The sequence below is a fragment of the Mauremys mutica genome, chromosome 1 (assembly GCF_020497125.1).
Source record: "Mauremys mutica isolate MM-2020 ecotype Southern chromosome 1, ASM2049712v1, whole genome shotgun sequence".
Classification (NCBI taxonomy): domain Eukaryota; kingdom Metazoa; phylum Chordata; order Testudines; family Geoemydidae; genus Mauremys; species Mauremys mutica.
The window spans coordinates 57876320-57900949 of NC_059072.1; the positions used below are offsets into that span (position 1 = coordinate 57876320).

Below are 24630 nucleotides of genomic sequence, written 5' to 3' on the forward strand. Positions count from 1 at the left end.
CTCCACAAGTTTGTCAAAGCTCAGAAGTTCAAGATGGTTACCCTGTCGACAACCATTCCATTACTGGAACAGAGAGACTGGTTTTCGGCCCTCAACCTACAAGATGCCTACTTTCACGTCTCCAGACTACTGGCTCACAGACATTTCCTAAGGTTCATTTTGGGCATGACCACTACTAATACAAGGTCCTCCCCTTTGGACTTTCATCGGCCCCAAGAATATTTTCCAAAGTTCTGTCAGTGGTGGCCACCCATCTATGATCTCAAGGAATAATGATCAATGCTTACCTGGACGATTGTCTCCTCAGAGCCTGGTCACTTCAGGAGACTCATTGAGCAACCGAAGACACGATACACTTGTTCATGGAGCTGGGACTGCAGATCAGTTCCCAGAAGTCCACTCTCACATCAGTGCAACGTCTAGAATTCATAGGGGCTGACCTACACGCACTACAGGCCAAAACCTTCCTACTTCAGGACAGGTTTCCAGCCCTGGTATCACTTATAGACACGACTCAATGCAGCCCTCAAGTACAAGCCAGAATCTGCCCCCAGCTCCCGGGGCATATGGCAGCCAGCACAGTGATCATTCCTCATGCCAGACTTCACATGCGATGCCTACAGCTGTAGGTCAGCTCAGTTTATAGATCAAACAGGAACAGTCTGGACAAACCCCTGTCACTGCATACCAGGATCAAGAACTCCCTGCACTGATGGAAGAACCCGGCCAATGCATGCAAAGGGATCCCCTTCTTACAGGTGCCACCTTTGTCACTCCTTACCACAGATGCATCCATCTTAGGATGGGGCATGCATTTAAATGGTCTCACAGTGCAAGGCAAATGGTTGCCTGCGGAGATCTCCCTGCACATCAGTCTCTTCGAGCTGAGAGCAGTCAGGAATGCCTGTGCGAATTTCTTCTGCTGTGATAGCGGGATCACACACAAAAGTCCTGACGGACAACATAGCCTACATGTATTATATCAACCGCTGGGGCGGGTCCAGATTGGCCTTTCTATGCAAAGATGCAATGGAGCTGGTGCATCTCTCACAACGTCCCTTTATTTGCGGCTTACCTCCTCGCACACAGAACATGGTAGCAGACAAGCTCAGTTGCACTTTTCCACATGACCACCAGTGGAGATGCACTTGTCGGTACTACTTGACTTGTATGCACGGTGGGGAACACCATCCACAGACCTGTTCCAACACCTAGAAAGCTCATTTTCAAAGGAAGTGCAAGAGGTTCTACTACACAGTAACAACAAGGAGTCCGATGGCATGTTAAAGACTAACAGATTTATTTGGGCATAAGCTTTCGTGGGTAAAAAACCCACTTCTGCAGATGCACAGAGTGAAAATTACGGATGCAGGCATTATATACTGACACATGAAGAGAAGAGAGTTACCTCACAAGTGGAGAACCAGTGTTGACAGGCCAGTTTGATCAGGGTGGATGTAATTTTCTCTCCGCGCATCTGAAGAAGTGGGTTTTGTTTTACCCACAAAAGCTTATGCCCAAATAAATGTTAGTCTTTAAGGTGCCACCAGACTCCTTGTTGTTTTTGTGGATACAGACTAACACGGCTACCCCCTGATACTACACAGTAGAAAGTCTACACGACACACTTACTTGCAGAAATGGTTCAGGTTCCGGATTTGGTGCACATCCCAACAAATCTCTCCAGTGTCAGCAACTCTTCCACACATTCTGGAATTTGCCTTGACCCTTAAAAAATCCAGGTTATCCCTGAGATCTTCTAGGGTCCACCCAGCAGCTATTATAGCATTTCACCAGCCAGTAGAAGGGTACTTGGTTCTTTCGCATCCGACCACTGAAAGGTTCCTTAAGGGAATAACAAACCTCTTTGCTCAACCTCGACTTCCTACCCCCTTGTGGGATCTAAACTTAGTGTTGAAAGGGCTGACTAGACCTCCCATCAAACCTATGGCCACCTGTTCGCTAGCATATCTATTGATGAAAACGATCTTCCTGGTTTCAGTTACCTCGGCTAAAAGAATAAGGAAAATATCAGTTCTGATGGCGCATTTCCCCCTACACAGTATTCTTCCCTGACAAGGTTACACTTAGGCTGCATCCAAGGTTCATCTCTAAAGTGACCTCCTCATTTCACATGAATCAGTCTATTCACCTTCCTGTATTCTACCCTAAGCCTCACCGAGACAATAGGGAGGCCATTCTGCATACACTAGACATGAGGAGAGCCCTTGTATTCTACCTCGATAGGACAATGGCCTTCAGGAAGTCCCTTAGACTATTTCTCTCTATGGTGGAAATATGTAAGGGCTCAGTGATATCAGCTCAAAGACTATCCAAGTGAGTCTTGAATTGCATCAGACAGTGCTACCAAATTCAGACTTGATCCGTACACATTCCATGAAATCTATCTCCTCATCTGTTGCCTTCCTCAAGGATGTCCCTATCACAGAGATCTGCAGAGTGGCAACATGGGCATCGGTCTACACCTTCTCAGAATATTATGCAATCACCAGGGACTTTGCCTCCGATGCCATCTGTGACAAATCTGACTCCGAAGTCCCAGCCCTCCAAAGGGGGTACTGCTCAGGAGTCACCTACAGTGGAGCAACCATAGGGACACTACTCAAAGAAGAAAAAGAAGTTACTCACCTTGTGCAGTAACAATGGTTCTTTGAGAAGTGTGTCCCTATGGGTGCTCCACTATCTGCCCTCCTCCCCTCTACTTCGAAGTTCTCTATGACTCTGTAGATAAGGAACTGAGGATGGCTAGCTGCCGTGCACTGGCTAGCCTTGTGGTGCAGCATGAGGAGAGACCGCGCATGTGCAGGCCCAGTGGACACTGCTACTGAAGTTCTCCCATCAGCAGTACAGGGATGCACTCACACCTACAATGGTGCAGCCATAGGGGGATACATCTCGAAGAACCATTGTTACTACACAAGGTGAGTAACTTCTTTGATGTTCACCCATAGCTTGGTCTTATTAAAAGATATACCTATGAAACTTGTGGTCACTATAGAATATTAGGATAATTTTTGCTAGAATTTCAAAGGTAATATCTATCTTGGTCACTCTTGAGATTTTGAAAGTGTTGTCGTTATTTTTCAGCCTGTTTTCCCTCATATATGGAACAGTTTATAAATGCACAAATTCACATATTAAATATCTTAAACATACTTGTACATAATAGTTTATTGGAAAATTAGTTTTGAAGTAATAGTTATTTGGAGTGTTTGTTTTTATTGACTGATCATTGTCTGCAGAGATGCCTTGCAGAGATTTAAACAAGTCTTTTAGCACCTAACAACTTCTAAGAACCCAACTGGATCATTGCTACCCCTAGTTCCTACTGCTGTCTGGAGCTAAATTCCACAGGGTCCCTGAGCTTACTGCCTGATCCGTCCACCTGATTTCACAACACAACAACATTCCTAAATTCTTCCTTTCCTGTTAGCCTGGAAGATAGCAAGAACTAAAGAATTAGCTAGGCAGCCCAAGGATTCTGAGGTGTCTAGGAGCTTGCCAGGGCACTGGGAGCCAGGAGTAGGTTCTGATCTTATTCAAGTCCTTAACGTTTTGTGTGAGCAGAGCTGCCTTGTAGTGCAGCCAGGTAAATGCTTTTGTGTTTAAAAGTTTAAGCAGTAAAGCACTTAACTATCTCTGCTATGAAATAATATGTTTTTATAAGCAAAGAGCTATAGAACTTGTTTGAGGCAAAAAACCCTAACCTTTCCATACATTTCTCCTTCATAAATGTAAGAGATTCATATATGCAAATGATTATTATAGTTAAGATTGGTTTTGGTGAATTCAACATAGCCCTTATACAAATGACATAAGAACATCGTAACTAAATTTCTAAGAATTAAAGTGATGGAATGACTGCTTATAGTAATTTATTTTAAGATATTCTGTGGCTTTTATAATTGCATCTTGTGTCCTTTCTGAGTTTTCAAAAACAACTGTAAGTCACAACACAACACAAGGAGTAAGATCCTTGGTTGGCGTATACTGACATACACCATTAAAGGATGAATTTATGCTGATTTATACCAGCTGAGCATCTGGCCCAAACTTTCAACATATTCCACTTTTCTATCATGAAATTTATACATATAGCAGTGGTGTGTGTGTGTGTGTGTGTATCTATATCTATCTATCTATCTATCTTTAAAGAGCTTGTATAAAGCCTCTCTGAGTGAGACTTGTCAAAAACTCAGATGAAGAGGAGCAAACCCTTGTCCTTTCAGGCCATTTCTCCATTTCCGTTGACGGAAAGACAGTTCAGTCCAAATTGGAGAGATTTTTATCCACAAAGTAAAATGAAAACACTGCATGATGAGAAACTCTCAACACTATCTGATTGGAGGCTGAATGGAGTCACCAGGTTGTCCATACCTGAACAGATCCTCTGTTTGAGACTTATGCTATTGTGTAGACAGGGATTTCTTTGCCTCTTTCACAGACACAGCATACAGTTTAAATACTTTGTATGCTGCAGATCTTTTCGCAGTGGGAATAGCGGTGCGTGGGGCAGTTTTGTTTGTTTTTCCCTCCCTCAGCAGCTAACTGAAAAATGACTGTCTGACTTCTATTCAGACTTTACCACTGAATTAAACTTTGAGTCAAAGCAAAGCATGGACATTTTAATTTCGGAGCGAGAATTTCAGAGAGAGGGTTTTATGATTATGTAAAACTAAGATTATAATGGAAGAGGCAATATAATTTTAACTATAGCTTTAGCTACTGCAAAAGTTCGAAGTGAATATAGATAGCCATTTTCCTTTTCGTTGTTACAGTACAGCTGAAATATATAATCATAAAAAAATTGAAATAGAAAAACAGCATGTTTCAGAATTAAGGCAGAACCCAGTTCACCAAAGTACTTCAAGCTTGTGTCTAATTTTAAGCATGTAGCTTTAGTGGGACAACTAACGTATTTTGACTTCTGTAGGACTGTGCTCATGTTTAAAATATCTTGCTGAACTGGGGGCCTGTATGAGGAACCTATTTCTGACCCCTAAAGCATGTATGAATATGGCTTCCTGCACTGCTTTAGGTATTTGTGATGTTGACAACCATGGCAGAAGAAACAAAGAAATGTGAGCTGTTCTTGGCATGTGAAAAGCTTGTTAGTTCACCTTTTATCTGTAAATATGCTTATTAAGTAATTTTCTTATGATGGCATGTAAGAAGAAAAGCTAAATTATTCACATTTTTCACAAAACCATGCTATTTATAGTTGGAATAGTTTTTCTGATAATTTTTAATGAGGCCCTTGAAAATGCACAAGGGAAGTTCTGCTTTTGTTTTTTGTTTTCCCTACCGGGAACCTTAGCTGTGTCTATTTCTATGTTAAAAAATAGTCATGAACTAAAGACAACAAATAATCACCTCCATAATTTGATACTACTTAGTATAATTTTCAGTTTAAATTTAGGAGAGGCCCGGGACTGAACTACCATAGAAACTGACTCCTCTAGAGAGGGTAACCCTCCAAGCTCATGTCACCAACAGAACATAATAGGAAAGCTTGCACTGTAGTCATATGGATTTTTCCTTTGCTTTTAAAAGCTTCTAGTACTATAATTTGAATGTTTACAATATTCAAAAGAGACAAATGAGGAATAATTAGTAAATTATAGTTAATACCTATTTGAGATTTATCTGCTTTGAAACATATTAAAATGTTCTTTTTATACTTAATTTAGTATTTGATATGTATGTAATTTAACTGTTCGGATCAGGATTTGTTTTTGTAATGTACAATAAGGGAAAAGACTAAAAGTTTGTAAACTATTGCCAGCCATATACAACTTCCGTTTAAAATTCTAGAAATACACTTGGGCTAACAGATCTTTGTACAAATACATGACTACATAAATACATTCTTAGTACTTGGTAATTATATTTGTGATGGTCAAGGCACACAAGAAATTGAGTATACTAATATTTGAATCAATTTTTAAAATCTCCTGAGCAAAAAGAATCTCTGAAGCATTTTTAGCATCTCTAATATGTGTTTTTATATTTGTAAGTTGTTAGCAGCTTCTTGTAGATGCTTGTATTTGGCAAAATGAATAAGTAATTTTTAATGGAAATAACTCCCCAAGCTTTAAAATCTATTTTAATCACTGGCTATGTTTTGAATTATTCAACTGTAGGAATGATAATTTATACAATTCAGGGTTATTTTTATATTTTGTAAAGAATCTCTGTATTTCTTATTTGAAAAACATACGTGGTTGTACATTTACATATTATACAGGTTAAACAACCTGAGCGCCGTCCCACCCTGTGTACTGAATGAGGCAGCGCTCTTGTGGAAAAAATAGTATGTGATTGTGTAATTAAAGACGATACCATCATGTATATTCACAAGGCTGCAAAATTAAGGTTGCATATGTCATCATTTGTTAACAACGTAAATATTTTAAAACAGATTTTTTTTATGTAGTACAGATGTTGTGTAATATATAAGCTGTTTTAGTTAAATATATTCTAATATAAAATATGTTTATTGCAAACTTTCTTATACTGTAGACACATTCATTATAGTATTGCCAGTTATGCATTTGCTGCACAGAGTGCTACTAAGAACTATGGGATAAATTCCCATAATCCAATGCTGCTGCAGCGTTTGCAGGGAGTATTATGTACAGATGCAGGGTTATAGTTTACCTGAAACAGGATGACTAGTGTGGGTGTATTGAACTGTTGCAACTTGCATTGGATCAGCCACATAATATAATTCTCTAGTGTAGGCAAGACTCAAAATTAACACAGTCCCTACTCTGAGGAGCAACTGGGTACTCTCACACCCAGTTAGAGCAAAAACAGTTTCAGTGCATGCATACAGCTTTTCCCAGACATAATTGTGTGTGATTTCTGTTTAATGCATACACAGCTGCCAGGCTACGCTGATATGTTTGTATCAGCGCAGTTTGGGGAAATCCAGGTGGCTCTTCTATTCTGTATCAGCCCTTGCTGCTGACACAAAGTACGCGGTGTTTTTACAGAATGGGTTAACCCTTTTGGAAACCCAAGATTATAGGATTTCTTATCCAGATCCCAGAATCCTGCCAGCCTTTTGCTGCCTTGCTTGATGAATCCAAGACCAAGATGATAAGCAGCACTTCAACTGTCACTCCAGCAGCAACAGAGTGGAGTTTTTAGACAACTGAAGGGGAGGTGGAGATGTCATGTGAACAGAAATTACCCGAATTACATTTTGACTGTCCTTGCTGCTTATGATTCATAACCTCTGTGAACAGAATGGAGAATGCTACATAAATGCCTAGAATGAAGCAAAGAGGTGCTCTAGTCCGACAACCTGAATGTGGATTTTGGAAATTCACTGACTGCCAGTGTCAGACAAAGAAATCAGATAAGGATGCTCTCTGTCATTACTTTACAAAGGCTTTGGCTACACTTATACTTCAAAGCGCTGCCACGGCAACGCTTTGAAGCGCTAAGTGTAGTCAAAGCGCCAGCGCTGGGAGAAAGCTCTCCCAGCGCTGTCCGTACTCCACCTCCCTGTGGGGAATAACGGACAGCGCTGGGAGCCGCGCTCCCAGCGCTGGGGCTTTGACCACACTGGCGCTTTGCAGCGCCGCAATTTGCAGCGCTGGAGAGGGTGTGTTTTCACACCCTGCTGCAGCGCTGCAAATTTGTAAGTGTAGCCAAGCCCTAAAAGTGTTGATTTGGGGAAGAAAGATTAAGAGGAGTAGGACTCATCATTCTATGGCTTTTATTAAATGGATACAGCTAGTGCGGCCCAGAAACAGTCTCCCAAATTGAAGGTGTAATAGGGCTCTCCATATAAAATCTTACAGTAATATGCCTATCCCAGAATCCTCATTAACGACTATTTAAAGGTTTTCATACCTCCTGTAATTTTGTTTTCCCTTAGTATGAATCCAGTGCTCTGAACAGGCCCACCCTCAGTTTATGTAGTATTCCTTGTAGGCTAATCTAGCATGTGATTCTTTTGTTTTGAATCTTCAATTCAGGATAGCAGGAAATGCCAGATAGGGCCAAAATGGCACATTGATTATATCAGCAAACAGTTGTGTTTATTTTTTCCATTTAAACTGTATTGTAACCCTATTGTAAATGCTAATTGTTCTAGTTGTGTATTTGCCTAGGGAAGGTGTATTTGCTTCAGCAATCCTTCCAACAGGAGGAACTTTTAGGTTAAAGAAAATTATGGAAAATGGGGGTTTGCGCCTCCATTCCACTGACATGAACAAAAATACTTTGAGGTTATGACATCTGTCTAAAGCAGTGGATCACTTCTAGAAGAAACCAATATTAGAAATAAGAAAACTAATTTTCCCTTCTTTCTCCAGCACTTGTATATTTACCTTCAAATCCTTATCAGCCTATGTACAACCTAATTATGAAGCATATACCTATATTAGAGCTGCTGTACAAAAAGGGAGACATGAATTTAAAAATCAAAACAACAAAAGCCAACTTTTTTGGTAGACACACAAGGTGGGTGAGGTAATATTTTTTATTGGACTAACTTTTGTTGATGAGAGAGAGAAGCTTTGAAGAAGAGCCCTGTGTAAGCTTGAAAGCGAAAGTTGGTTCAATAAAAGATATTACTTTACACACTTTGTCTTTCTAATATCCTTGGACCTACATGGCTACAACAGCACAGCAGACAACTTTTTATGTTGACAGGTAGACGGTACTGACCCAAACACAGCAGAAATACAGCACTTTCCTGGAAAATATGCCACCAAGAAGAAACTCTCTTCCCATCTAACAAGCAACCTAAAAAATTCAGCAGGAAATTCAAACTATCATAGATATCCATGTTCAAGTCAAAGATCTGCTTACCACTGAACACTCAGAAGTCTCCATCATGGCAGTAAACATCTGCTGTCTTCTCTTATCCTTCCTGTCATTGCTATATTTCCTCCAACTTCTCTTTCTTTCCTTCATCATTAATCTTACTCTTCTCCCCTTCTGATTTACATTTGTTCCACAAGTAGCAGCATTTGCTCTGTCATCTTGTGGAAATTGGCTACAAGAGCTACTTTGAGGGCTCTTTCTGTATTTATTACCCCTTTGGGGTAGATTATTCTGGGATTTGGGATCTTTGTGTTCTTCTTTCCCTTGTTTTTGTCTTGACAGTGGATATGCTAATGTGTCATCAAAAGGTGCACGTATGGCCTGGCTGCCCTAAGTTTGGATGCCTTTGGCAGTGTTCTTCTCTGCTGTCATCTTTGTGCTGTGATTTGCACTGTATCTTTCAGTGCAAAAAAGAAAAGTGGAAGTCAAAAAAAAAATTCTTAGAGTTTGCAACATTACTGGAAACCTGCAGAATTGCTACTTCCTGGCCTCTGGGCAGATCAGTGAATTGTTTTATTTCAGAAAGAGATGTATTAAACAAATTATTTTTAAAAAATTATTCCATTCTAGCCTCTGCTGTTGTAAGCATCAGGCTTCTTGTGGAGATTCTGTAGAGTAGGTGGCTCAAGATATCTCAGAAGCTTGAAAATAATTTGATACTGTTTGCAAATTTTGATCAGAGTTGAATTTTCACCACAGAAACATCCAACAAAGCCATGAAGCAGCCATGTGGAATGCACAAAATTTCAGTTGAGTTCAGATTTTGAAAACGAATTGCCAATAGCAAGAAAAACTTTCTTTGACCATGGAGAGTTTAGAGGAAGTGGGCTAAGCCATCAATTTCTACAGAATTTAAGCTTTCATTAAGAAAAAAGAAAGTTTCTAGCCTTTCTGGGTTAATAAAATAACTTAGGTATGAACTAAATATGAACTGACAGTGCAGTCTTCCTGAGTCTGCAGACAGACTGCTGTAGTGCTTCTGCTGTTCATTGCAGAGAGAAACAAACAAGTCTGGTTAGCTTCAGTGTTCCTGTTCAAAATCATGTGGGCAACATTGAAACTGACAAGAATCATCCCACTTCAAGTGGTTTCTGCATGTTTCCACTTGTGGGATCAAAGTACCTATGCCACAATGGGAATATACAGAGTCTTAGGATAAAGAACTTCAGTTACATGTAAGCAAACTTCATTTTCACTCGATTGCTACTAAGAAAAATTAGGAGCAGCAGCAGGGGCAGGACTTGAGGCTACGCACTAGGGAGTAACTTGGAGCCATATATGTGGAGGTAGGCTCAGAAGTGAGGCTTAGAAGGTAAGAAAGGCATATAGTGATTCCCACTGCCGTCAATATACGCACAGCAGCCAGAAGACTGAATAGTGTGACATCCGTACCTCACTGAGAAGTTTCTCCCTTCCCTCCAGATAATCAGGTAGCTGCTGGGGATGGGACACTAAGTAGGGAGCAGTGGAAGGTGGGGAGAGAAAGTGAGAGCGCCTCCTCTCTTCCAGCAGAGGTGAAGGGGAGGATGTTACTTAATTCCTTCAGATGTAGGCTAGATAGAGGTTGGTAAGAAAAAGAGTTTCAGGAAGGACTCAGGTGCAGCACTCTGATAAGAATTTTAAGTCTTTTTCTTTTCTTAGTAGCTGAAAGTAAAGATAAGAGGAAGCTGGGATTTTCACTAGAATGTTGGCCTAGACATATCTGGTTGGACTTCCTCATCTGTTGTGTAAGCCCTTGGTTAGTAGGCGTGTAGTCAACTTTTCATGTCCTGATTTAGTTGGTCAAAAAAAAAAATCTAAAGGAAAGCTTAAAGTCTTGGAATAGGCTTACAAATAGCAAGAAGACTGTTTGAAGATTGACATGTTTTACTCAGATAAAAAGCTGGTGAGTGTAGTACAAATAACCTAGAGAGATACAGTTGGATATGGTATTATGAGAGAAACAGTTTCACACAGCACCACAGACCACAGCTTGAGAACTGTACATACCTATTCCAGGGTAAATTCCATATGCAACTGGCTCATATACCATCTAGATTTCTTCCTGTTAACTGCTTTTCAAATTTCTTAATACAAGTTTTATTTACACTTTCTGATAAAATAAAAAGCTGCTTTATTTTATTGAAATATGTAGTCTAAATAGGCAAAATATTAGTCACTTTCATAAAGCTAATTTCCTCATAATTTTAATTAAAACAATAACCTATTTTAGTAACATAACATTATAAAACTAAAAATCAGATTGCAAAATTTTTTCGTTCAGAAATATGGACGTATAATTTGTCTTTTGTAAATAAAAGTACACTTTTTAAAGGTTTTGTTGCTAATTAGAAAATTAAGGTTTTTGTAGTGATAATTTGAAAATAAAATAAAGATCATTTGTATTTCTGCTGTTTAGTCTAAGTAGAAATTTGCATAATACATTTTTGTTTAAATTTTCAAAAGTGACCAGTGACTTTGGTTTCTTCATTTTTGGGTGCCCGACTTGAGATACCTTTAAAGGAGACCTCATTTTCAGAAAATACTGAGCACTTGTCATCTAAAAATCAGGCAACTGTGATTGTGCACCCAAAAAATCCCAAGTCACTTTTGAAAAATTAGGCATTTAATTTCCCCATGTTTCAGTACTTTGTATGTTGTGTGGCTTTTGCAATTGACCAGAGAGATGATAATCTACTTCCAAATTGAAAAACGGATGACGACAAACTAAATTCTGTTCTGTACCTCTCAGGAGAGACAACACAGAAGACTATACCCAGGAGTAGGGACAGGGCCATCCCTAGCCATTTTGATGCCCTACGCAACCCCACAGGCCTCCTGGGGGGGGCACCTGGTCAGGGCCCCAAGCCTCCACGAGGGGGAGGGGGCGAACGCCCTCCAGCTTGAGCCTGCAGAGCAGAGTGGGTTCAGGCCAGGTCACTCCACTTTCTGCCGCCTAGTGAGTGCAGGGCGGGCTTGACCCCAGGCTCGACCCCGCACTCACAGGGCAGCGGGATGTGGAGTGACCCGGCCCCAGCCCACTCCACTCTGCCCCCCCAGCACTCACCAGCTGCATGGCTGGGAGCCAGGGGAGCAGAGCAGGCTGGGGCTGGGTCACTCCACTTACCCCTTCCGGTGAGTGCAGGCCTGCCCCATGCTGCAGTCCTCAGGGAAGTGGGGGCGGGGTGGGGGCTTTGGGGAAGGGGTGGAGTGTGGGCGGGGCTGGGGGAGAGCAGGGGCTGGAGCGGCACGCAGCTACGTCTGGGTAGGGATGGCCCTGAGTAGGGAGAGTAGCTTTAAGTTGCCTTCTCAGATCCTAGATTCTGTCTTTTGACTTGTGGCCGCAACTGCCACTTTACTCTTATTACTGGGTGGGCTTCTGAATAGGCATTTTATGTTCTTCTATACCAGTGTTTCCCAAACTTGGGATGCCGCTTGTGTAGGGAAAGCCCCTGGCAGGCGGGGCCAGTTTGTTTACCTGCCATGTCTGCAGGTCTGGCCGATCGCGGCTCCCGCGGTTCACTGCTCCAGGCCAATGGGAGCTGCTGGAAGTGGCAGCCAGTATGTCCCTCGGCCCTGCTAAATCAGCGGGGTAAGTTTCCTTGATTTCAGTGGACTTTGTGTGAGGCCTTATGGAAGTAAAATTCAGTATGTGCGTAAGAGTCTTCAGAACCAGGGCTTGATTTTGTGTCTCCTTTGCTATCAATATTGGGAGTGAAAGCAGTCTTTAACAGGCCAGGTTTTAATATACCCTTTCTTCCTTAATGTGACAATGATGGAAAAACTAATACAAACTTACTTACCTGGTTTTATTTTATTTTTTGTTTGTTTTGCTTTTTGGTTATTTTTGTTTGTTTTTTTAACTTGCTCCAGGAGGCAAGTGGGTGAGTTGAATTTGGTGAAGCTGAGTAAGAAATCTAATTTCCATAGCATTGGATTTTCTTAATCTTTTGGGTTTTTAAAGTTAGAGCACAACAATATTTTGTAATTGAAAAAAATATTAGGATAGTTGCCAGGAACTGACATTTGCTTATTAATTTATCCAGAAGCAGAGGTTGGAAATATTTAATGTCCCTAAAAATATGTAGGCTGATTCACCATCTAGGCACCTGTGCAGTAGTTTTTCCGCTTGTGATTTTTAGCAGCCAATAGTAATATATCTGAATTAGGGGCTGTCGATTAATCACAGTTAACTCACGTGATTAACTCAACAGAATTAATCACGATTAATCTTTGTTTTAATTGCACTGTTAAACAATAGGATACCAATTGAAACTTATTAAATATTTTTGGATGTTCTTCTACATTTTCAAATATATTGATTTCAATACTACACAGAATTCGAAGTGTACACTATATATTTTTATTACAAATATTTGCACTGTAAAGATAAAAGAAATAGTATTGTTCAATTCACCTCATATAAGTACTGTAGTGAAATCTCTTTATTGTGAAGGTGCAACTTACAAATGTAGATTTTGGGGGGGGGGGGGGTACATAACTGCACTCAAAAACAAAAAAAAGCAAAACTTTATTGCCTAAAAGTCCACTCAGTCCTACTTCTTGTTAAGCCAATCACTAAGACAAACAAGTTTGTTTATATTTATGGGCAATAACGCTGCCCACTTCTTATTTATGTCATCAGAAAGTGAGAACAGATGTTCGCATGGCACTTTTGTAGCTGGCATTGCAAGGTATTTATGTGCCAGATATGCTAAACATTCATATGCCCCTTCATGCGTCAGCCACCATTCCAGAGGACATGCTTCCATGCTGAAGAATCTCATTTAAAAAAATCATGTGTTAATTAAATTTGTGACTGAACTCCTTGGGGGAGAATTGTATGTCTCTGGCTTTGTTTAACCCACATTATGCCATATATTTCATGTTATAGTAGTCTCGGATGATGACTCTGCACATGTTGTTCATTTTAAGAATACTTACGCTGCAGATTTGACAAAACGCAAGGAAGGTACCAATGTGAGATTTCTAAAGATAGCTACAGTACTCAACCCAAGGTTTAAGAATCTGAAGTGCCATCCAAAATCTTATAGGAACGAGGTGTGGAACATGCTTTCAGAAGTCTTAAAAGAACAAAACTCCGATGCAGAAACTATAGAACCTGAACACCAAAAGAGAAAATCAACCTGCTGGTGATATACTCAGAGGATGAAAATGAACATTCATCTGTCCGCACTGCTTTGGATTGTTATCGAGCAGAACCCATCATCAGCATGGACGCATGTCCTGTGGAATGGTGGTTGAACCATGAAGGGACATATGAATCTTTAACGCATCTGGCACGTAAATATCTTGCAACACCAGCTACAACAGTGCCATGCGAATACCTGTTCTCACTTTCAGGTGACATTGTAAACAAGAAGTGGGCTGCATTATCTCCTGAAAATTGTAACCAACCTTGTTTGTCTGAGTGACTGGCTGACCAAGAAGTAGGACTGAGTGGACTTGTATGTTCTAAAGTTTTACATAATTCTACATTTGTAAGTTCAAATTTCATGATAGAGATTGCACTACAGTACTTGTTTGAGGTGAATTGAAAAATATATTTTTTTGTTTTTTACAGTGCAAATATTTGTAATAAAAAATAAATATAAAGTGAGCACTTTGCCCTTTGTATTCTGTGTTGTAATTGAAATTAATATATTTGAAAGTGTAGTAAACATCCAAAAATATTTAAATAAATGGTATTCTATGATTGTTTAACAGTGCTCTTAATTGCAATTAATTTTTTTTAATCTCGACAGCCCTAATCTGAATATAAAGTACTAATCTCTAACTCAGAAAGCTGGGAATTTACACTGGAAGATGATATAAAGCACTCATGTCTAACTTCAATGGTTCTTCAGCTAGAAGGCACTAAATAATTTCTGGATTCAAAGAAGATGGTAATCGGAACATGATCTAAGTTTACATATTTTGCAAAACCCCCAGAGCTAAAAATGAGTGCTTTATTTGACTGGAAAGATGTTTTTTTTTTCTTTCAGATCATATGAAAGCATAAATTCTTAGCTTTCACATTTGGAGATTAATGCTTTATCCCGTTCATCTCAAGCCTTGTTTTAAAGCCCTGTTAGAGAATCTAAATCATTCTTCTGGAAAACCAGTTCAGATATATTTTGGAATGTGTGAAATTATGGGACAAGTAACCCATGATTCATCACACTGTTTCCTGTCTATCAGTCTGAATGGTCAACCATTCTAGTACAGCTTTGTGCTCTTTTTTAGCCATGTACACTTGGCAATGAACGTACCAAATCTCACTGTTTATTTAGAAGTAACCACTTTGCATTTATTTATTGATGCCATGCTGGTAATTTTTGTATTACTGGAAAACCAATTTACATAGTTATTCAGTACATCTCTCCCCATTACTTTAAAGCCATTTGATCCCATGCGTTGTTCAAGGCTACCTCTTGTGCAGGGTTTGCACATGGTTATATTCTCTTTAAAAAAAAATGCATTAACAATTTTAAAAAGATTACCAGAAAATTGTTTAAAAGTTGTAAAGTGAGCAAGGCCTTGGAAAACAAAAACTGGCCCCTCTGATCTTTGTGTTCTTCCTGCCTGATGCATCTAGTGATGCAACACTAAGTATAGGATGCATAACAATTCATTGCTAGGGAATGGAAGTGATTGGAGCAATAAATTTTGATGGTGGCTGATTATAAAGAAAAGTAAAGCTATTGTGATGCATCTCTTTTGGTAAAATACAATGGAAGGAGAGGAAATACTGAAAAAGTATGTAATTGTGTGGGTTTTTGTAAAGTATTAGTCTTTTTAAATGTCCCATCACTCCAGCAAAGAGTGAAGTTGTTTAAAAAGGAGCTGCAGTCATTTTTTCATTTTGCTCAGAGTAGCATTGTGAAAATGCACATGCTAAAAAGCACCTCTTGACATATGAAAGCTATAAATAGTATTTGGCTGAAATTTTGATTAAAGGGCTCAAGGGGAGGGAAAGAAGTGAGAAGCGGAAGGAAAATGAGCTGTAAGGGAAGAACTGAAAATTTAAGTCCTAAAGATGGTGTGTGTGTGGGGGGGGAATGTTGACATTTGACATTAAGTGTAAAGAAAATTCAGTTACTCATAATATTTTGGGGTCTGCTCTTTTTCAGACATTAAATGAAAAGGTAAATAGCATCAGTGAAGATCTGTATTTTGAAGAAATATAGAAGCGACGGTGTTTAAATATAAATTTATTTTAATTAGCAAAAGCAAAGTGATATAGTTAAGATTTCTGCTAGGTCCTTAACTCACCATATGAAGCCTATGTAATAAAGATGGTTTCCCAGCAGTGGGTTATCTAATAATACTTATCATTTACATAGTGCTTTATGTGTCCAAAGTACTGTACGTCTGATTAATCATAATTGTTTTATGCAACACCTACTCACAGCCCTTTTTAACTCTTAATTTTCTTCCTCTTATGAGATTAACTTAAACCTTTAATAAAGCTTTTTATTAGGAAAATTATATTGGTTGAAACTTAAAGATATGTTTGCTTATTTTAGGCTCTGGTTCAGCAAGGAATTTAAGCATGATTGTAATTCTAGGCATGTGAGTAGTCCCATTAAAATCAATGAGAATAGTCACATGCTTAAAATTAGGCCAGTGGTTTTCAGCTGGTCCGCAGACTTTCTAAGGGGTCCACGAAAAGTGACTATGAAGTTTCAGATCCCAGAAAAGGCATTCAGTTTTTCTGATCAATGAAAAGTATGTGAATACCCCCACCTACAGGTCAGAACCCAGAAGTGTTGTCATTCCATAGAAGCCCACAGTTTAGTGCCCTTTCTCACACTGTGTCAAATGCTATGCTGAGCATGTGCCTGCCCCCACTCCACCCCTTCCGTCAAGGCCCCCTCCCCCCCCTCCAGCTCTTCCCATCAAACAGACAAACCCTACTGTCTCTTTATGAAAATGCTCTTTTTTTGTCTTTTGTGTGGTGAAAAAAAATTCTCTGGAACCTAACACCCTCCCCTATTTACATTAATTCTTATAGGGTAATTGGATTCACTTAACATTGTTTCACTGAAAGTTGCATTTTTCAAGAACATAACTACAGTGTTAAGCGAGGAGTTACTGTACACATTAACAGTTTGTCTTGTTACCACCAATTTGATGTATCCAGCCATGACTGTGTATAGTTTCTGTTTTCCTACCCCTTTTGACATAGCCTGTCACCTCATAAAATATCACATTCTGTCTGCATTACTGCATGAGAGATTCTAACGGAGTTCCAATAGTGTCATTCAGCTTGTTACTGAGTCTTAGCATTTTCAGTGTCCACACGTTGAATTTAGTATATTTATATTTCTAGTATTTTCTTTATGAACCACTGTTTTTAACCTGTTGATTATGTCTGTGTTGCCTACCCCTCGCCATATTATGCTTCTAATGGTAAACTATGTAAAATATTTCTGGTGAAATTTCTTGTAGTAATTTGTAAGTACTTCTACCTGTAGGTAATAAAAGCACATATAAAAGTATGTCAGGTAACAAAAGCAAAAACTGATCCACAGAAAAAGAAAATGAGCTTAGTTACAAAGTGGCTAGTTATACTATAATTTTTAGCCAAGGAGTATTATTGGCAAATATAAACAAATTTCTATCTAAATCATGATTTCACTTACCTGCCTGTATCACCTTTTGTTAGTCTGATTCATGGTTTTGTATCTTATACCACAGTTTAACTATTGCTTTCACTAAACCTCTTTTTCTACAGTTGCTACTGTTTCCTTCAGCAGTTCAACTCTTAGAGGACAGGAGTGTTAGTTGCATGATAAATATTAAAAATCTTTGCTGTCTTAATTTCAGCTATCTAGAAAAGTACGAGAAAGTACATCATTTTGGGGAGGACGATGATGAGGTACAACCAGGCAATCCAAAGCCACAACTTCCTATAGGTGCAATTCCATCTTCCTACAATTACCAGCAACACAGTGTGTCAGGTAAATTAAATTTTTGAGAAAAAGATTGTTGTGATATTTATTTTAATTTTCCATGTTTTAACTGAGGCAGTCTTTAAATGCATTTACAGTGTTATTAAAAAACATCAAAACTTTGTCAGTCAAATCATTATCTAACATAAAATATTTTCTCCTGTTACCCAAAAAACAAGAAAACCTCCAAATCCGTAAATAACCCCAGTTCCTCCAGAGTTTGGGTAAACAGATAGATAGGCCTTGAAGTGATATTCTTTGAAAATCAACAAACTCAGGATCTATTAGGCCAAGTTAAGGAGTGAATTTCAGAGTTTTCACCAGTAATGGTCTCCGTGCAGCTCACAGATGTTTAAATATGGGTTCTGCTGATCTCAATTTCTGGGTTACAACTTGAGGAGCCAGGTGGTCCGTAATGTAGCCAGAGAATCCATACCATATGGGGCTCTTCAGATCAAAATACAAATCTTGACTGGAACACAGACACAAATTTGATGCCAATACAGTCTACTTAGATTGTAAACTCTTTGTGGCTGGGACTGTCTTTTTTTGTTCTGTATTTGTACAGCACCTAGTACAGTTGGGTTCTGGACTCTTAGGTGGTATGATAATACAAATAAATAATATTGTAACTCTAAATAATTCGGCTGCATTCTGTCCTAGCTGAAGTTTGAGTGGTTTTCAAGTTTCTCCTCTAGTAGAGCATGTATTGCAATGTTCCGTTCTGAAATGAATAGCTAACTGGCAAGATCCACATCCGATGGGAATGGTCTCAATGTTCTGGCCCAAAAGAAGATGGAAAAAACAAATGAAATGTTGGAAAAGTTGGTTTAATGCCATGAATTATTTAAATTAAAGAGAATTATTGATATTTTACTTACTGTGTCAGACAGAATATTCATTTTATTAGTTTGGCTGCAGAAACATTGTTCTCACTTTTTTTTTTTTGTCTTGGTTAGATTATCTTCGTCAAAGCTATGGGCTGTCTATGGACTTTAATTCGCCAAATGACTATAATAAATTGGTGCTTTCACTGTTATCTGGACTCCCCAATGAAGTGGACTTTGCTATTAATGTGTGCACTCTTCTGTCAAATGAAAGCAAGCATGTTATGCAGCTTGAAAAGGACCCTAAAATCATCACTCTACTGCTTGCTAATGCTGGGGTATTTGATGACAGTAAGTTTTAAGTTGAATTCTATTTTTACTGCATATAACATTTTTAATATCTGAGCAGGAAAGCTGCAAATATATTTTTGTAGCTTCTTTCAATTTTGAATAATCATTCTTAATTTATAGTAAATTTTAAATAATTTACTGAAGAGAAATTTACTTGATACATAGTTTTCTTTTTTAATTATTTCATAACTTGTACTTCACATCAGGCTTTGAATATTAAAATTACCTTTTTATTCAGCTAGCATATATGTGTTTTAGAGACTTTATCATTTAACAGTTTAATTTAGTGAAACTCAAGAATTGGGTTTTCAGTGGTATTTTTAAATTACTTGAGTTAGGTGATAAATGTTTAGCATTAGATTTCCATTTAGCCTCTGATGTCAGGACGTGTGTGTTTGTTTGTTGTCCTGATGAATGCATAGGGTCTTTGTTGATTTTTAAAAGATGTGCATTTTGATGTAAATTACATATTAAAAATAGAAAGAAGCATCTCATAGAAATGACACACTGAGTTTGTTTTCTGATAAAAAAAGATTTATGTTAGTTCCTAAGCACAGTGAAATTTAGAAATCAGACCTCAATATCATTAAAATGATCTCAATCTGGATTTAAGAAATATTTAATTGGCCTGCTTGCATTTTTATTATTTTAAGAAGTTGTCTTTCACAAAACTATTTCAATACTGAATTATTTCTCCTGGGTAGATTGACCAGTGTGTTGGCTGTTAGGCCTTCTTGTTCCTTGCTTTATGTTCTTTTGTAAGCAAATATATGACCAAGCCATCTTGTAATCTCACTGAATGACAATAGGATAAAATGTAACTCCTAGCTTACGGGAAAATAAGGAATCGTTCATTATTTTAATTTTTGTTATGTACAAAGCTTCTCTAACAAGAGAGAGTAATGTTTTCCAAAGTTAATTTTATCTAAATAAATCATCAAATGAGCATTCTTTAGCTAAAGAATATTTTGGGATCCCCCTAATAATAGATACAGTGTATGGGTGTGCGTGCACACGCACGCATGCATGTACATATTCTTGCAAAATAGTACATCAAAATTACTATCTTTTTACTTGTTTTCCTTCAATTGTGGGGAAGAGTATATACGAGTCACATTATATACTCATTTTAAAAAATATTATCAACTTTTTTATGTCTTTAATCATTTGTAGTATGTAAAACGTTTTTCATGTCAGTAATATATTAGTGCTGGTCTGATTTCTCTTTCAGATTTTTTGGGTTGTGTGTCTGTCCTTTTACTGTGTTTTTTCTTAATAGGATGTCCTTCACTTTTGACCAGACCAATACATTGTCTTCATCTGGGCTAGTCACAAGGACTCCCAAGTGGAAGGAATGTTTAAAGAGTGTCTAAAGTTAATTTTAGTCCCCTAATTAGTCCTTCCCAGAGGCCCATCCTTAGATTCTGAATTTGAGTGGTCACTCTGCTGAGAGTCAGGCAGGGGCGGCTCTAGGAATTTGGCCGCCCCAAGTAGGGCGGCGCGCCGCGGGGGGCGCGCTGCCGGTCGCCGGTCCCGCGGCTCTGGGGGACCTCTTGCAGACGTGCCTGCGGAGGGTGCGCTGGTCCCGCGGCTCCGGTGGAGCATCCACAGGCACGTCTGCGGGAGGTCCACCCACGCTGGTCCCGCGGCTCCGGTGGACCTCCCACAGGCATGACTGCGGAAGGTCCGCAGGAGCTGCCTGCTGCCCTGCCGGCAAAATGCCGCCCCAAGCGCATGCTTGGCGCGCTGGGGTCTGGAGCCGGCCCTGGAGTTAGGACAATTCCTTCTTCAAAGTAGCTTTTACAGAAATGAGAAAGGTGCTTCAGCAAGGTTTGAATGTTCTTTTGTTTCATGCCTTTTTTGACACTCAAGGCTAGTCCTCCATTGTTAACTTTTGAAGGTCAAGCCTGTGTTTCCATACGGTTGTTTCATTGGTGTCCTGTACTAGCTGTTCTTTCTGTTATGGTCTTCCTCAGCTGAGAAGTATTTGAGGTAAAGTTCTAGGCCATCGCTAACAGTAGCAAATGAATAATCTTTGGTATTTGAGAGAGGCAAATTTGTAATAGACATGTTCTTTTTTTCCACTAGGAGAAACATTTTATTTTCAGCTACTCTGTAATACATCCAGCAGTGAGAGTCCGATCAATGCAAAAGACAGATGTGTCCTATTTCCCTATCCATGTAGTGAGGGAATACTTATTTTCTAGAGCAGGGATCTCAAACTCAAATGACCACGAGGGCCACATGAGGATTAGTACATTGGTCCGAGGGCCGCATCACTGACACCTCCCCCCTGCTGCCCCTGGCCCCGCCCCGTCCACCCCTTCCAGGAGGCTCCACCCCTCCCCCACCTCTTTCCACCCCTTCCCTGCCCCCATTCCAACCCCTTTCCCTAAGTCCCCGCCCTTGCCCTGCCTCTTCTCCGCCTCCTCCCCTGAGTGATCGGCTCCCCGCTCCTCCCCACCTCCCTTCTGGAAAGCGCTAAGCTCCACCAAACAGCTGTTTGGAGGTGGGAAGCACCTGGAAGTAGGCAGAGGAGCAGGGACATGGTGTGTTGGGGAGCTTGGCGGCCGCAGGAAATAACTATGTGGGGCGGGGAGCGTGGCAGGCTGCAGCAAATAACTCTGCAGGCAGCATGCAGCCCGCAGGCTGCGTGTTTGAGACCCCTGTTCCAGAGCATATATATAGTTTTCATCGTTGTAGTTTGTGAATTGTGTTAATTCTCTTTTTTGTGATGTAACATTTCTTGTTATATTTTTCTCAATTTTGTTAACCTCTTAGGATTTATTCCAGTTTGAAAGTTTGAGATAACTCTTATCTTGCATGTGTTAGGGCAGCCTCTCTCTTTCAGGAGTACTGTCTCAGTGTTTCAACATTCATTTTTCATTTTAAGATCCAGTTCTCTTATGTAACTTAAGAACATGATGGGAATACAAAACCTTTTTTCCCCATCTTCTCAGTAGGATTGTTTTAAATAACTTGCATGCCAAATGCTGTAGAAGCCTTGGTCTTGGATTCTATAAGATGTCAAATGCTGCTTCATTATTTTCAGCTGAAAATTGTAACATAAAAATATACTGTGAACCCAATACTGTTTTATACAACTTCATATTGACACTAATCACAGACTTCCAATCTGCAAAACAGTTATTTTCCTGTCAAGGGAAATCCTGTGAACTAATCTTTGCTGCTTCCAAGGAGTGATAGGCCAGAAAGTTTGATGTAATATTATTTACTGGTTCCACCAAAGCAGCCAGGAATTTTCATAAAGCTTCTTTGTAAAATACTAATATTTTAGTAAGTGGTAGTGTTGTCTAGCCATTGTGTTGGCTTCTTGAAAGCTTCAAGGGAAGTTTTGCCTAGGCACCATGCTAAACAGCTGGGAACATCTTTACTATGTAGAAGCAAAAACTAGTTGCTGACATGAGATTTAAAACTAGGAAACCACTTCATACTTTTGTCAAAAAAATTCTAGAAAAGCATATCATGGCTCTTTAAGGTATAAGGCAATGGTTACACAAAGTTTAGACCATTCAAATATTTTCTTGTGCCTTAATAAACTGTAGTACTGCAACAGCAGTCAGTTAAGTGTATTGCAATAGCGATTACAGTGGTTTACTACATCTTACTGCAAAATTACTCGAAGAAAAAAGAAAACTTCTGAGTGGTCTGTAGTATTGTTGAATCTTTATTTCCATTGTTGATTTGATAGAAAATCAAATGAAAATGTTCAGCTCATTTTTACTAATTGTTTTTTTATGCTTAAAGCTTTAGGATCATTTTCTACTGTATTTGGAGATGAATGGAAGGAGAAAACTGATAGAGATTTTGTTAAGGTAATTTTGAAATTATGAAACTGTTTTTAATTGTGCACTTCCAGTAGCAAAGTCTAAATCTCTTAAAGCATCAACATGGTTTTCACATAGGTTGTACCAGAATGTGACTTTGAACTACTTTCCAGTTTATTGCTTTCAAGAAAATACAGTAGGATACTAAATCAAGGATATTTGTGATAAAACTTGGGGGTAAATAGGAAGAAAAGCATTAAGAAAAAGGAAGTGTGGGTTGTAAAATAGACAAAGGTTGCAGAATTTTTTAAAACAAGCCCTTTAACTTATTTGGCAAGAGAAAACAATGCTGGAGTTATTAAGGACTGGAATCAGCAAAGAAATATTATAGATTATGAAAATGTGCTGGTGATTCAGAGACATTGGAAGCCTAGGGAAAGTTTATGGGATGCTGGAAGCTTTGGACAACTTTGATTCAATTAGGAGTTTACATTATAGTATCTAGGTTTGCACAAGACATTTTTTATTTCCACTAGAGGGCATGATATGCTATATTAATGTGTAGCAAAATTACTTCTGGCTACACTTCTATTATATGTAAACATTTCCTCTGTATCTTAGATCAGTGGTCTCCAAACATTTTTGATCGCGCATCCCTATCAGTAGAATTTTTTTGAACATGCACGCCCAATATATGTATATTTATTTATGTATAATTATATGCATGTACTACTATACTAATATATTATGTACTTTATAAAACATACAAAAAATAGAAATTAAAAAAGGATGAGATAAAGATGAAATAATATTTTTAAAATATTTTAATTGTATTTTGTTTATTAACAGTACAAAAAACCTTTTTGCTCTCACAAAAAAAATATTAATAATAATTTTTAGTGAGCGCAATGTGATTGAACATGCTTCATTATTTCTGAAAATCTTGGTTTAGCACTTTGTGATACAGTGATTCCAAGGTCTGGATTAGGGTTAGGGTGTGGGAAGGGGCTCAGGGTGGGGTGCGGGGTCTGGGAGGGTGCTCAGGGTGGGGGTGCGGGATCTGAGAGGGAGTTAGGGTACAGGAAGGTACTCAGAGTGGGGGTTCAGGAGGAGGCTCAGGCAGGCAGGAGGTGCAGAGCACTTACCTGGGGCAGCCCCTGTTTGGTGCAGGGGGTGTGCAGGTGGCTCTGCACAGCGCGGCACCGCTCCCATGGCCACAATTCTGGGAGCTGCCCCTCCTCCTTCCCCCCCAGCAAGGCCACCCAGAACACAGGGACTTTAGAGGCTGCAGGGCCCTGGGCTAAGGGGGCCCCGGGGCCCTGGCCTGCAGCTCCAAAGCCCCTTTTGGAATGTGGCCCTGCGAGCACGGGCCGGAGGACTCAGGAGGAGCAGGGGCAGCCGCACAGCCAGCGGCCAGAGAGAAGCGGCCACTTGTCTCCAGCCGGCTTTGAAGGGGAAAGCGCCTCTTCTTTCCGGCCACTCGCTGTGCGGCTGCCCCTGCTCCTCCACAGGCTGGAGGACTCAAGGCCGCATTCCAAAAGCGGCTTTAGAGCTGCAGGCCAGGGCCCCTTTAACCCAGGGCCCTGCAGCCCCTAAAGCCCCTGTGTTCCGGGTGGCCCTGCCTGTGTGTGTGTGTGGGGGGGCAGCTTCCCCGCTCGCTCGTTCCTTCCCTCCTCCGGCCGCCCTTGCCTCCTCCCCCCGGTGGCGCTCCTCCTGCTGCGCCCCCCAGTGGATCATCTTGCACACCCCCTGGGGTGCATGCACCCCACGTTGGACCCCACTGCCCTAGATTAATATTTGTATGGTGCTCAGTAGCGTGTATAATATATTTGAAAGGGATTTGACATTTCATTATGTTTGCTT

The 24630-nt window shown here is 39.7% G+C and overlaps 1 protein-coding gene across 1 annotated transcript in view; it reads left to right on the forward strand.

Annotated features, from left to right (window-relative positions):
* ARID2 (AT-rich interaction domain 2) overlaps positions 1–24630 on the forward strand; it is a 146495-nt gene that overhangs the window by 64630 nt on the left and 57235 nt on the right. Inside the window, exons 4-6 of the mRNA XM_045032493.1 lie at positions 17677–17810; positions 18761–18979; positions 22748–22815. Of these exons, the coding sequence (XP_044888428.1) occupies positions 17677–17810; positions 18761–18979; positions 22748–22815 (421 nt within the window). The remainder of the gene's footprint in view (positions 1–17676; positions 17811–18760; positions 18980–22747; positions 22816–24630) is intronic.